The 12,263-nt window shown below is 34.2% G+C and overlaps 1 protein-coding gene across 1 annotated transcript; it reads left to right on the plus strand.

The window, feature by feature from the left end:
* The first annotated feature begins 3,699 nt into the window (after positions 1-3,699).
* LOC135219056 (carbohydrate sulfotransferase 12-like) lies at positions 3,700-11,920 on the plus strand. The gene is made up of 5 exons (XM_064255487.1): positions 3,700-3,719; positions 6,994-7,040; positions 7,782-7,993; positions 8,572-8,673; positions 9,619-11,920. The coding sequence occupies exons 1-5, from the start codon at positions 3,700-3,702 to the stop codon at positions 10,141-10,143; spliced, it is 906 nt and encodes a 301-aa protein (XP_064111557.1). The 3' UTR covers positions 10,144-11,920.
* The last annotated feature ends 343 nt before the right edge of the window (positions 11,921-12,263 follow it).

Genomic DNA, 12,263 nt, shown 5'->3' on the forward strand with positions numbered 1-12,263 from the left:
TTAGTCATCGAAATGAATAATCTTCAAGATTTTAGAAGACGTAATTTAATCAAATGAAATAAACAGAGATATATTATATCTCTGTATCTCCTTCTTTTTCTTCTTCTTCTTCTTCTTCTTCCCCACCGTTATCCCTACATTAGGGAGTTGGTTGCACCGTATGTGTGTGTATTTATGTGCGCACTCAATGCTGCGCTTCTCATGCGCACACACGTTAACCGCGCACATGCGCATTAGCGTAACCACAGTCATTGGCCCTTTGTCGCTTCTAGAATTAAGAACAAGATGACCGTCTTCTTCATTGGCCTCAACGTCAGTAATTTGCTCGTCATAAAAACGCTTAATAACAACGCTTCAATCTGCAGGTCCCTGGTTTATCTGTTGGAGTCACGCTGACATGAACAAGGCCTACAAACACACACACATTGAGAGAGAGAGAGAGAGTGAGAATGGTTTCAATGAAAACTATGGTCATGTATGAAAAGCTCCATACTGTGTGTGTGTGAGAGCGAGAGAGAGAGAGAGAGAGTTACAAGGAATAATTTAGGCGTTCCATTCAAACGGGTAGTACTGCTACAAGGTGTCCAATCACCTGTTCAGATGAGTCATGGTCTCCTGGAGAACCTTTTTGAAGAGGAGGAGAAGAGGCAGAACGGGACTTTTCAGAATTAATTCTAAAAGTTCCTTTTAGTTCCTAATAGTCTTTTTTTTTTTTTTAAGATTCACTGGTATTTTATAACGAAATTCATATCAGTTGTAAGTTTTTATGAAATCCTATATAAGAATAACTAGGAATGTGCAAGTTGCTAAATCACGGAATATAATATATGCATTGTTCTGCTTTGTAATACACTGGTTACGAAAAAGAGCAACTTTATGATAATTCAACAGAAAAAATAGTACTTCGATATTTTAAAAAATTGAAATTTATTTATTATTATTATTATTATTATTGGTATCACAGTCCTCCAATTCGACTGGGTGGTATTTATAGTGTGGGGTTCCGGGTTGCATCCTGCCTCCTTAGAAGTCCATCACTTTTCTTCTTCTTCTTCTTCTTCTTCTTCTTCTTCTTCTTCTTCTTCTTCTTCTTCTTCTTCTTCTTTTTATTATTATTATTATTATTATTATTATTATTATTATTATTATTATTATTATTATTATTATTCAGGAAGAAGTAATTGGAGATAATGGGAAATACAGAGAGAAGAGATCAGTTATGAAAAATAAATAAATATATAAATAAAAGATACATGAGCAAATTATTAAAATACAAACTAAAATGAAAGCATTAGCGTGTAACAATTACTTCTTTCTAATGGACTCCATATTCTTCGGAAGCTTGAATTTCCAGTCAGTGGTTCCAGTGAGCTTGTTTTATATGAATAGGGTTCATCTTCCGAATAATGATAATAATTATAGGTACTTGCGTCCGAATGACTTTGACAAGCTGACCATTATTAAGAATAAGATAATGTATGATGTTACACCACTACCATTATTTACTAGATGTTTTTGTCAGTGCTGTGAAGTTTGGATATTCATTATACGGGAAGTAAACATTGCGAAAGTCTTGAATCTGCTAGTCTGCGAACCTCGGCCTTCCTTTGTTTTATCAATTCTAACTTTAGTTCAACGGAAGGACCGTAAAAAATAGCTGTGAAGTGATATTGAATAAAAGTTCTTTTTGAATTCTTCTGATTATTTTTATAGGGAAAGTTGTATTTTTCAAAATACAAAAAAAAAAAAAAAAAAAAAAAAAAACTAAAATTTGGAACTTTCTTTTTTCGACCATGTGCACGATGGTCTTCCTTAGCTAACTCCCACTTTTAATCATTTTTGTATTCTGAAAAAATATGCAGGTTTATTCTTATTCGTAATTATTTCTGGTCAAAGTATGATGAATGATACAAAATATATTTTGTATGAGAGAGAGAGAGAGAGAGAGATTTAACAAGGGACTTATTTCGTCTGTGGCTTATACAGATATTTAACTCGCTGCAATGTTAATATTGAATGTTAGAGTCATTCTTACTACGCAATATTTGTTTCGGCTTTCTTCGTTATCATTGAAAGTACCGCTTTCCTCAACTCTTCCCACCTGGAAAGGCAAGTGAGGTCACAAGCCTTCATGTCTTGGTACTAAGGATCCACTCGATCAGCCAAACAGAATAATTATATCACATGATTGAAATCTTGTATCTGCCTATGAACAGACTCAAGAATTTGCCAAAACACTGTTGAGCGAGATAGCGGTTTATTTCTTCCGTGTTGCAAAGTCGTGACTGAATTCACGGATCAGTAAGATAAGAAGTTGATGTTTATCCGCTTTCCTGGCAATTTTATAAACTTCTGTCGATATATATATAAAAATTATATATATCTATATATATATAATATATATATATATATATATATATATATATATATATATATATATATATAAGAAGGAGTACCGAGCGCTTTCGTGCTATTTCAACACATTTGCACCTCGAAAAAGTGTTGAAAAAACACGAAAGCGCTTGGTAGTATTTCTCGAGGGTAAAATATCAAGCATTTTACGAACTATACAACGTAAAAGCTAACCACCCACTTCTTGTTACTTTTACGCATTACGACGAAAAGTCTGAGTTTCCCGATATTTCCCCTTGGAATAAAGGGAACACTTAAGTGTCATTATATGGCGACAAATAACCGTAGCTGCGCAAGGTGTCTGCGTCGTGTGGTTGGTAACACTTTCCATAGGTAATTTTCTGCGTAGTTATTTGTTTTGAAGATGACGGGTGTAGTACTAAGCCCCATGAGACTATAGCCATGTACTTTACGATAAGATCGCTTATTAAGTAATTTTGTAGTATTTGTTATAAAGTGTAATAGTGCGGTTTAAGGTCTGGTAATGAGGGGACCGTTTCTAGATCTACGGTGGTTTCAGAATGTCCCATTTTTCATGAAGTGGTACTAGACGCAGTAGGTAGGTACTGCATTGAAATAAATAAAAATGATGAAGTATATACAGTCAGATTAAGTAATCACAATAACGACACCATCCAAAGAATGAGAATTTTACTACTAAATAGTAAAGGAATGAACAAGATCACAGATTACACGAATAAATACATAAATGAATTTCCAGTGAAATATGTTAACAATCTCGCCGACATCTGCTCCTTGCCGTGACCGCGTGCGTGTGTGTGTATGTTTTTTGTCAAGGTAATTACCGTCCATTATTTTGCTACGTGGAAGTAGTTCCTGCTTTATTTTTTATTTTAATGAATGAAGTTTTTGTAAGAAGACTCAATATCTCCTTTTTTTTTTTTATCTGTAGTTCCATTTTTCTCGCGATGCTGCGTAGTATAGTACAAGGATTGCGTGACATTTAGTATGGGAATAAGCATATACGAACGAACGCACATACATAAATTGATAAATGAGTCAGTGAATGTATACACACACACACACTACAATACATATATATCTATATATATATTATAATATATATATATATAATATATATTAGACGATAGAGAGAATTACAAGTCTCACCCTTTCCCGAGAGAGAGAGAGTGACTATTCTAATTGATATATATATATATATATATATATATATATATATAGATATATATATAATATATATATATATATATATAAAATCCATGTATTGCCGCAGGTTGCTAGCGGCAAGATTATTACCATTAAGGAATGTGGGACATCCCTTACAGGTAAGTACGAAGTTCGAAACGACTCCTACAGGAAGCTATCCTAGCGACCTGCTCTCTCTCTCTCTCTCTCTCTCTCTCTCTCTCTCTCGTCTCCTTCTTCTGCTCTCTTCTCCTCCTCTCTCTCTCTGCTCTCCATCGACCAGATGAATGACTCGAGTCTTCCTCACTACTCAGTGTTCCATGTGATTCGCGTCTGGAAGGAGCTGGTCGCTGGAAAGTGAATCCCTGGAAAGTGAATCGCTGGAAAGTAGTGAATTTGAATATATAAAGTTGCTGGAAAAATAAAGTCGCTGGAAAATAAAGTCGATGGGGAAGTGCATTCGGTGGAAAGTAAAGTAACTTATAAAGTGGCTGGAAAATAAAGTCACTAGTGAGACTTGAAAAGTAACGTTGCTGGAAAAGTAAAGTCGGTGCAAAGTTAAGTCGCTGGAAAGTAAAGTTGCTTGAAAATAAAGTCGCTGGAAGAATAAAGTTGCTGGAAAGCAAAGTGTCTGGAAAGTAAAATCGTTGGAAAAGCGAGGTTGCTAGAATGTAAAGTCGCTGGAAAGGAAATTTGCTAAAAAGTAAAGTTTATGATAAAGTAAAGGCACTAGAAAGTAAAGTCGCTGGAAAGCGAAGCCACTGGAAAAGTAAAGTCGCTGGAAAGTCAAGTTCCTGGAAAGTAAAGCCACTGCGAAAAGTAAAGTTGCTGAATAGAAATTTGCTGGAAAGTCACGTTCCTGGAAAAGTAAAGTCGCTGGAAATTAAAGTCACTTGAAAAGTAAAGTCGCTGGAAATTAAAGCCACTGGAAAAGTAAAGTCGCTGGAAATTAAAGCCACTGGAAAAGTAAAGTCGCTGGAAAAGAAATTTGCTGGAGAGCCAAGTTCCTGGAAAAGTAAAAGTCGCTGGAAAGTAAAGTAAATGTGTTTTGGTTCTGTATGTCTTTGTTTTTTCGTAAATACAGATAAAAAAAATGTTTCATTTATTGCTAAAGATTTCGTCTTTTGGTCATAAGAGGCCTATTCGTTTATTAAAAGAGCCTAAACAAACTTACAAAATACAATAAAAATGTGATTATTAAAACAAAGTGAAATTCGATTAAGTGATACGAAAGCATTTAATATAAAATGAATATATTTTTTTTTTTTTTTGACACGTCAGCTGATTAAAAACATTATTATATTTTATGATAGAAATCTAGAAATAATATCTGGAATGAAACTCTTTATGAAGATTGGGAATATTAAAAATATTAAAATATTAGAAAAAGTAACTTATTAGAAATATTAAAATATTAGAAAAATTAACATATTAGTAATATTGAAATAAAAGAAATATTAACATATTAGAAGTATTAAAATATGAAAAGTTACAATAATGAAATATCAAAATGTTAGAATATTAAAATATTAGAAATACCAAAAAACATTAAGTTATCAATGTATTAGGTATATTAAAATATTAAGATATTGAAATATTAAAGTATTGAAATGTTAGGAATATTAACATATTGGAAATATTAAAACGTTAAGATACTAGAATATTAAAAGTATTGCAATATCTAACCATCAAAAATGTTATCATGAAAAGAAAATTAAATTATGCTAAGTGATACGAAAGCATTTAATATAAAGATAATTCTCCATTTTTTTTTTTTTTACAAAAACTGAACTGAGATCACTCTATTTCTCTAGAGAAAAAAAGCCACAATACTAAACTGAGATAAAAAAAAAAAACACCTTACGAGACGTTTTTATCTAAGCCGAAGACAATTCCATCATCCATCGGACGTGTTATGATAATAAATTAGACAATAAACAGACCTCGTAAAGAGATCGCTACCCATGACAGCGAATTAGATATTGGTGGAGATTTCAGAATATAGGAAATCAATCCAGATGAAAATTGTTAATTCAATATCCTGAAATAAAATTGGATAGCGGTGAAGTTTGGAACGTAAAGAAATATAGAAAAAAAATTTATTTCGGTATTCTGAAAAAAATTAGACATTGGTTAAGTTCACAAAAGGAAAAAAAATCAAGAAATACATTGATTTAGTTATTATATAAAAAAATAGATATTGGTGAAGTTTGCACAATAAAAAAAATCAAGATTTTTATTTCGATATTCCAAGAAATTTCGGATAGCGGTAAAGTTTGCAAAAGGAAGAAATAAAGTAAGATTTACTTTGATAATCTCGTGAATATAAGAGAAGAGGAATAATAATTGGAGTGTGTATATTAAAACGAAAGGCACAATAAACTCCATAAATAAGGCACACACAAACAAGAGAAAGAAATGCAGTTATCTCTATGAGAAAGCGAAGTTCGTTCCTGGAGTGATGGATTTGAAGAAATATTTCAAAACAAAATTGGTCTTCGCATTGATCGTCTGTCTGTCTGTTTACGCCGCTTGGTAAGTTTATAAACAACCCCCCCAAAAAAAAATTATATTTCGGAATATGTTAGCTGGCGTTGCTTACGGTAACCCTTTTCACCGAGTGTGCGGTTGTTTTGAAGTGTTATGGGTTTACGCGAGTGACACCTCTCTCTCTCTCTCATAGAAATTGAAAAGAAAGCCAAAAATAGATAACCTGAGACTGTGTAGAATGTTAAACTTTCTATGTGTTCCTTTCATACATAAATGCATACATACACACACACGTATACACACACACACACACACACACATATATATATATATATATATATATATATATATATATATATATATATATATATATATATATATATATATAGGCTACTCGCTTTCTTCTAGCCATAATTATAACCATTTCTAGGGAAAGAGAGAGAGAGAAAGCCATAACAGGTGCAAAAAAGTGACGTTTGCAATTTTTGCTACCATACATATGCCAACCTTTCTTTGTAGATACGAATTTTCTCAAATGAAAGTTATAAGCCGTTTCACTCGAAAGGGAAACAGATGCTTTAAGAGATCTTGTATTTTCTTCTCTTTTAAAGATAAACTTTGTAAAATTCTCTCTCTCTACTTGTCGTCTTAAAATTTCAAGTTGTTGGAGTATATGAGAATCCATTTCTCATCTTGTCACTTTCAGCTAGGTAGCTCTCTCTCTCTCTCTCTCTCTCTCTCTCTCTCGCTCTCTCTCTCTATTATCTTTCAGTGCTGGTCGAAGCTTTCTCCTTAAATTATGTTCTGAAGTTGGGTGTAATTAGCCGTGTCTTTCAAAGTCTTGTGTCTATATTATTATTATGATTATTATTATTATTATTATTATTATTATTATTATTATTATTTTATTTTATTTTTTTCCAGGGATGTTCAGACGGTTTGGAAAAATGCAGTCAACAGTCTCCCAGAAGGTAATTGTACCGTTTAATGAGGAGTAATGCCGGTAAATTACCGTAATTAATCGTAATTTTTCGCCAGCAAAACAGTTGCCTGATTATATATTCTGCACAAAGAATTAAGGTGGGATTCCATATGACCTTTAAAGACAGCAATTACGGCGCTGATTGTCGTATAGGCTGCAAATCCCGTTATATTTCTAGTTTCTCAATTGTTATGATCTAAGGGGGTTTGATTTATATATAGATGTTGTGTTGTTAAATATATATCACACAATTGTTCTTTCTGTGCATTAATACACTTAGTAACAGGACCTCAATAAAACTGGATGGTATCTAGCGGAGATAATGATCCAGGATATGTCACAATCTTTCTAGGACTATAAGTACTAGTCTCCTCATTGTCAGGCATACTTACAATGACCGGACCAACCCCCCCCCCCACCCCCCCCCCCCCCCCCACCAAAAAAAAAAAAAAAAAAAAAAAAAGAATGCCGCAGGGAGAGCAAGGCTAAGGTCACGAGGACTGTTAGTCATAGAAAGCTTGTAACTTGTCATGAATGAATAATCTCCGCTGTGGTCCTGTTAGAGAGAGAGAGAGAGAGAGAGAGAGAAACCTGTCTCTGTGACAGAGCTGAGCCAAGATGTGGTCAGGCGGTTCACACAGCCATAGTAGTACTATAGTCCTATTTCGGACATGCAAATGTCCGACGCAGCAGACCACCATCACCACAGAGAGAAATTCCGTTTCCGCAGAGACGCCGTCCGCAGACGACGCCTTCGAGGACGGATGGACGGAGTGGGGCAACAGGCAGGAGCTGCGGAAACGGATCCTGACGACGACCTGCAACCACCTTCGCGTTTCCCAGAGAGACCTCCTGGAGAGGCTCCTGCTCTCTCCTGCTCTGCACTTCCGCCATCTCCTGCTGGACGATCGCAGTGGAGTCATCTACTGCTACATACCTGAGGTCAGAGAGAGAGAGAGAGAGAGAGCGAGAGAGCGAGAGAGAGAGAGATATTCAGTGTTATGCACGCTTATTATATGGTACTTTCATCGTAACCAATGGTACTCAGTATATGCATATATATACATACACACACACACACACACACACACACACACACACACACATATATATATATATATATATATATATATATGTATATATATATATATATATATATATATATATATATATATATATATATATATATATATATATATATATAATTATTTCACTCACACACACACGTAACTTTTTAATATTCAAAAATATAAAACCACAAGCATCGTTCAATATCGAATTCTGTATACCTCGGGGAATAACTCACACCCACAGAGAATTATAATTGTCGTAATATCCATACGAATCGTTTAAAAGAGTTCTCGCTAATAATATTAATTGATAAACATTTGTTATTCAAACCGGCTCTAGTACCAGTAGTACTAGTTTTCTTTATGTGGCCATTTTTTCTTTTTGTTTTGCTGTTGATTTTATTAAAATCATTCAAGACGGGAATTTCTTATCATTCTTTCCTCTCGCAGATAGCTCTAGACTCCTGGGGGAGTCTGTGGGAGTCCCTGACGGGAGACTCGTCTCGAACGAGCCTGAGCAGCGTCTACGAGTCCCAGGACGAAGCCAAGGCTGTAAGTTTAATTCCGGTTTATGATGCTGATATTAAGAACAGAGGTTTGCGTGTTATCTTGGTAGATGATGATTATCATAAATAATACAATGATATACTATTAAAATCTAACGTTGCTCGTCTCCAGTGCTTAATTCTTCATTAGCCTGAGGTGATTTGACTCTACTTAACCTATTTGTATAGACTAAGTTCCTCTATTCCTGACAGCTAGCTGAATTTGGTATGTCCACTCAATCCAGCAGTTGTAAATAGTCTTGCTTTGAAGAATGTTTTCAAAATAAAGGAAGAAAGCCGATACTATGGATTATGGAATTATTTTTGATATCTTTCTTAGATAGTGACCCAGAGGGTTTTAACCCGGTATGTATCCATCATTGTGGCGTGTTTAGTACAAATGCCGTTGGGGATTACGTGGAAAATATAAACAAAAGACTGTCAATATCATAAAGATAATGACCCCAAGAAATATTAGACATAGATAACGACCCCTAAAAAAGGAAAGATCCTATTTTAATTACTGAAATAAGAACGGGAACGTTCAAGTTCGACTCTTCGGGAAAAGTTAGGTCTATAGGCCTAGAGGTGTGTAACTCTACACTACTAGATTCTGGAAGAATGACATTTAAACAGCCATCCTTATCCATGATTCAACATCTATTATAATTACATTACATGAGCAAGCCTGGCACTGCATATTTGAGGAAATCTTGAAGCTCAAAAGCACAAATATCTAATATATATATGTATATATATATATATATATATATAGATATATATATATATATATATATATATATATATAATACCATATATATAAGCAGTGTGTTTGCGTGCTTAAATGGACACATATAATAATCGCTTCATTCTGCAAATCTTATGTTAAATACAACTCTTGTACTACACCATGCTAATTATTATAATCCTAATAATTCATTCTTCTTCCCAGAGAGCTTCGCTACGGCTGAAGCTGATGACTTACACGAAGGTAGTCGTTGTCCAGCATCCGTTCCTTCGTCTGCTGTCTACTTACAGAGCCAGAATATATAATCAGAGCGACGACAGCCACCACCAAAAGGCCATTCGTGCGGCTATCCACGACCACCTCCACCACCACCGGATTCCGAGCGCAAACTCAAGCGTGTCTTGGCCCGATTTCGTCAGTTTCCTGACGAAGGGGAACAACAACAAGATGGCCGATGATCTCTGGAAGCCCTACGAAGCGATATGTCATCCTTGCGCGGTCGAGTACGACGTGATCGCCAAGGCCGAGACCCTCCACGAGGATTCGGAGAGATTCCTTAGACGCATAGGAGCCCCCAAGGACGTCCGCTTGCCCTCCGGTGCGTCTGGGTCGTCGATTGGCGCTAACAGAGATCTATGGGACGAATACCAGGAGATGCTCTCCGAAGAGCAGCTCGATGCTTTGCGTAAAGCCTACGAAAGGGACCTGAAGCTTTTTGCGTACAAGTAGCAGTGACTATGGTACTAGGGTTCCATTCAAACCCTACGCAAAGTGGTTGAAAAAGTTTGCCTTCTGTCACGAAATGCCTCAATTTGTAAGAACTGCGTCTCTTTCTAAATCTAGAAAGTGGGTATCATGTTCCTATGTGAAAACAAGCTCCCATTCTTATGTGATATAATTAAAAATGACATTTATTTCATTTTCATCTTCAATGTGCTGTTTCTTCCCTACTCAAGAGTGCCATATTTGAAAATATGGGTGAATAAATGATTAATGTAATAATTGAATTCACGACACTTTTAAGGTGGAACTATTTATGTAAAATGTTGTTGAAAAAGTCAGACAAATTCTTAACGCTCAGACTTCTTGGAAAAGTCGTCCAGTTCAGAGCAATGTAAGTTATTAGATATTGTTATAATTTGTAGTAACATTCAGCACTTTTTACCTAATTATCCCCCCTCATGAGTCCCCCTTTGAAAAGTAGGTCTATTATTATTATTATTATTATTAGAAGGTAACCTTATTCATGTGGAACAAGCCCACCATAGGGGCCATTGACGTGGAATTCGAGCTCCCAAAGAGTATGATGTTCATTTGGGAAAAGTCAATGAAATTAATGAAGGAAAAACAAAAACATGAGTTCAGCTATCAGAAAAGAAATAATAAATTAGCACATTAATGAATGAATCCATTTAAACATAAGCAAATCACTTAAATTACAAGGAAAATTGCTTCAGGGTTGTATTGCAATGCATCTTCTCTTGCACATCCTCAGGGAGGCTGTTCCACAGTGCAACTGTGTGAGCAATAATGGACCCTGTATTTTATTGAATGGTATGCTGCATCAGACCAAGAAAAGTAGTTGAAAAGGTGGCCCTCTAATCCCAAAGCACTGGACTATAATATCTTACCTCCTTACCAAGGAATGGTTGACAATGAAAGGAACATTTTTATTTATGCTTATTCTTACATTGAGGGGAACAACTCGAACTAAGAGTTCAAAATAATACGATACAATTGGAACACTTTACGTATAATGTTTTCACTAAATGTTGTTTAAAATGTCGATAATGAATGATGATTTTCTGCAGATTATGAGTACTTTTCTTAACAACTTCAAAACAACATTCAACCTACAAGGCAGCTCCTGAACGAAGCTTAAAGAGAATGAGTGAAACATGACAAAAGTGCAAAGCACAAGAAGGAATAGGTAACCAATTTCTATTATTATTATTATTATTATTATTATTATTATTATTATTATTATTATTATTATTATTATTATTATTATTATTATTCAAGCTTTCGACGGAGAAAGTAATATGGAAGTAAAGAATGAACAACATGTTATCAGAGAAAAATGACAAAGAAAACCAAATAGGACGAAATGATTACACTACAAAATTAGACCCATATCTGTTTAGGCCAACCACCAAAAATGTCTTTTAATATATTGGTTATATTATTTTTTCTTGTAATGAAATTAAGTTCCCTTTCAGTCAAACATCAAGGCTATAAAATATCAAGGCTATAAAGCACCAAGGATGTAACATATAAAGTTATGATGAAGTTTATAAATATTAATTTTATGAAACATCAAGGTTATACAATAATGAAGGTTATAAAATATCAAGCTTATGAGGTATCAAGGCATAAAATATCAAGGTATAAAAATCAAGGCATATAATATCAAAGTATAAAAATCAAGGCATAAAATATCAAGGTATAAAAATCAAGCATAAAATATCAAGGTATAAAAATCAAGGCATAAATATCAAGGTATAAAAATCAAGGCATAAAATATCAAAGTTATAAAATATCTATGTTGTAAAATACCAAAGTTAAAAAATGTCAAGGTTATGAGTATGAAAGTTATCAAATATTGAGGTTATCAAATATCATGGTTATGAAAATAGTCGATGTTCATAAAAATAATTAAGTTTTTTTATGGAATCTAGCAAGTTATTTCTTAACAAATATGGAATTGTAAAGTATCAAGGTTAGCCCAAGATATCACAATTCAAAAGGTATGAAGTAAGCTTATTTAAAAATAAAATTCAAGGTTGATAAAAATATTGGAAAGTTATACGTTATTTCAAGGTTACAAAGAAAATACCATAAGGAATACC

The sequence above is a fragment of the Macrobrachium nipponense genome, chromosome 1 (genome assembly GCF_015104395.2).
Source record: "Macrobrachium nipponense isolate FS-2020 chromosome 1, ASM1510439v2, whole genome shotgun sequence".
NCBI lineage: Eukaryota > Metazoa > Arthropoda > Malacostraca > Decapoda > Palaemonidae > Macrobrachium > Macrobrachium nipponense.

What these genes read in the sequence shown, in the direction of transcription:
- LOC135219056 (XM_064255487.1), top strand. Translation starts at nt 3,700, where the DNA reads ATGTGGGACATCCCTTACAG. An exon ending in ATGTGGGACATCCCTTACAG is followed by an intron (nt 3,720 to 6,993) that starts GTAAGTACGAAG and finishes ATTTTTTTCCAG; the next exon opens with GGATGTTCAGACGGTTTGGA. An exon ending in TCTACTGCTACATACCTGAG is followed by an intron (nt 7,994 to 8,571) that starts GTCAGAGAGAGA and finishes TTCCTCTCGCAG; the next exon opens with ATAGCTCTAGACTCCTGGGG.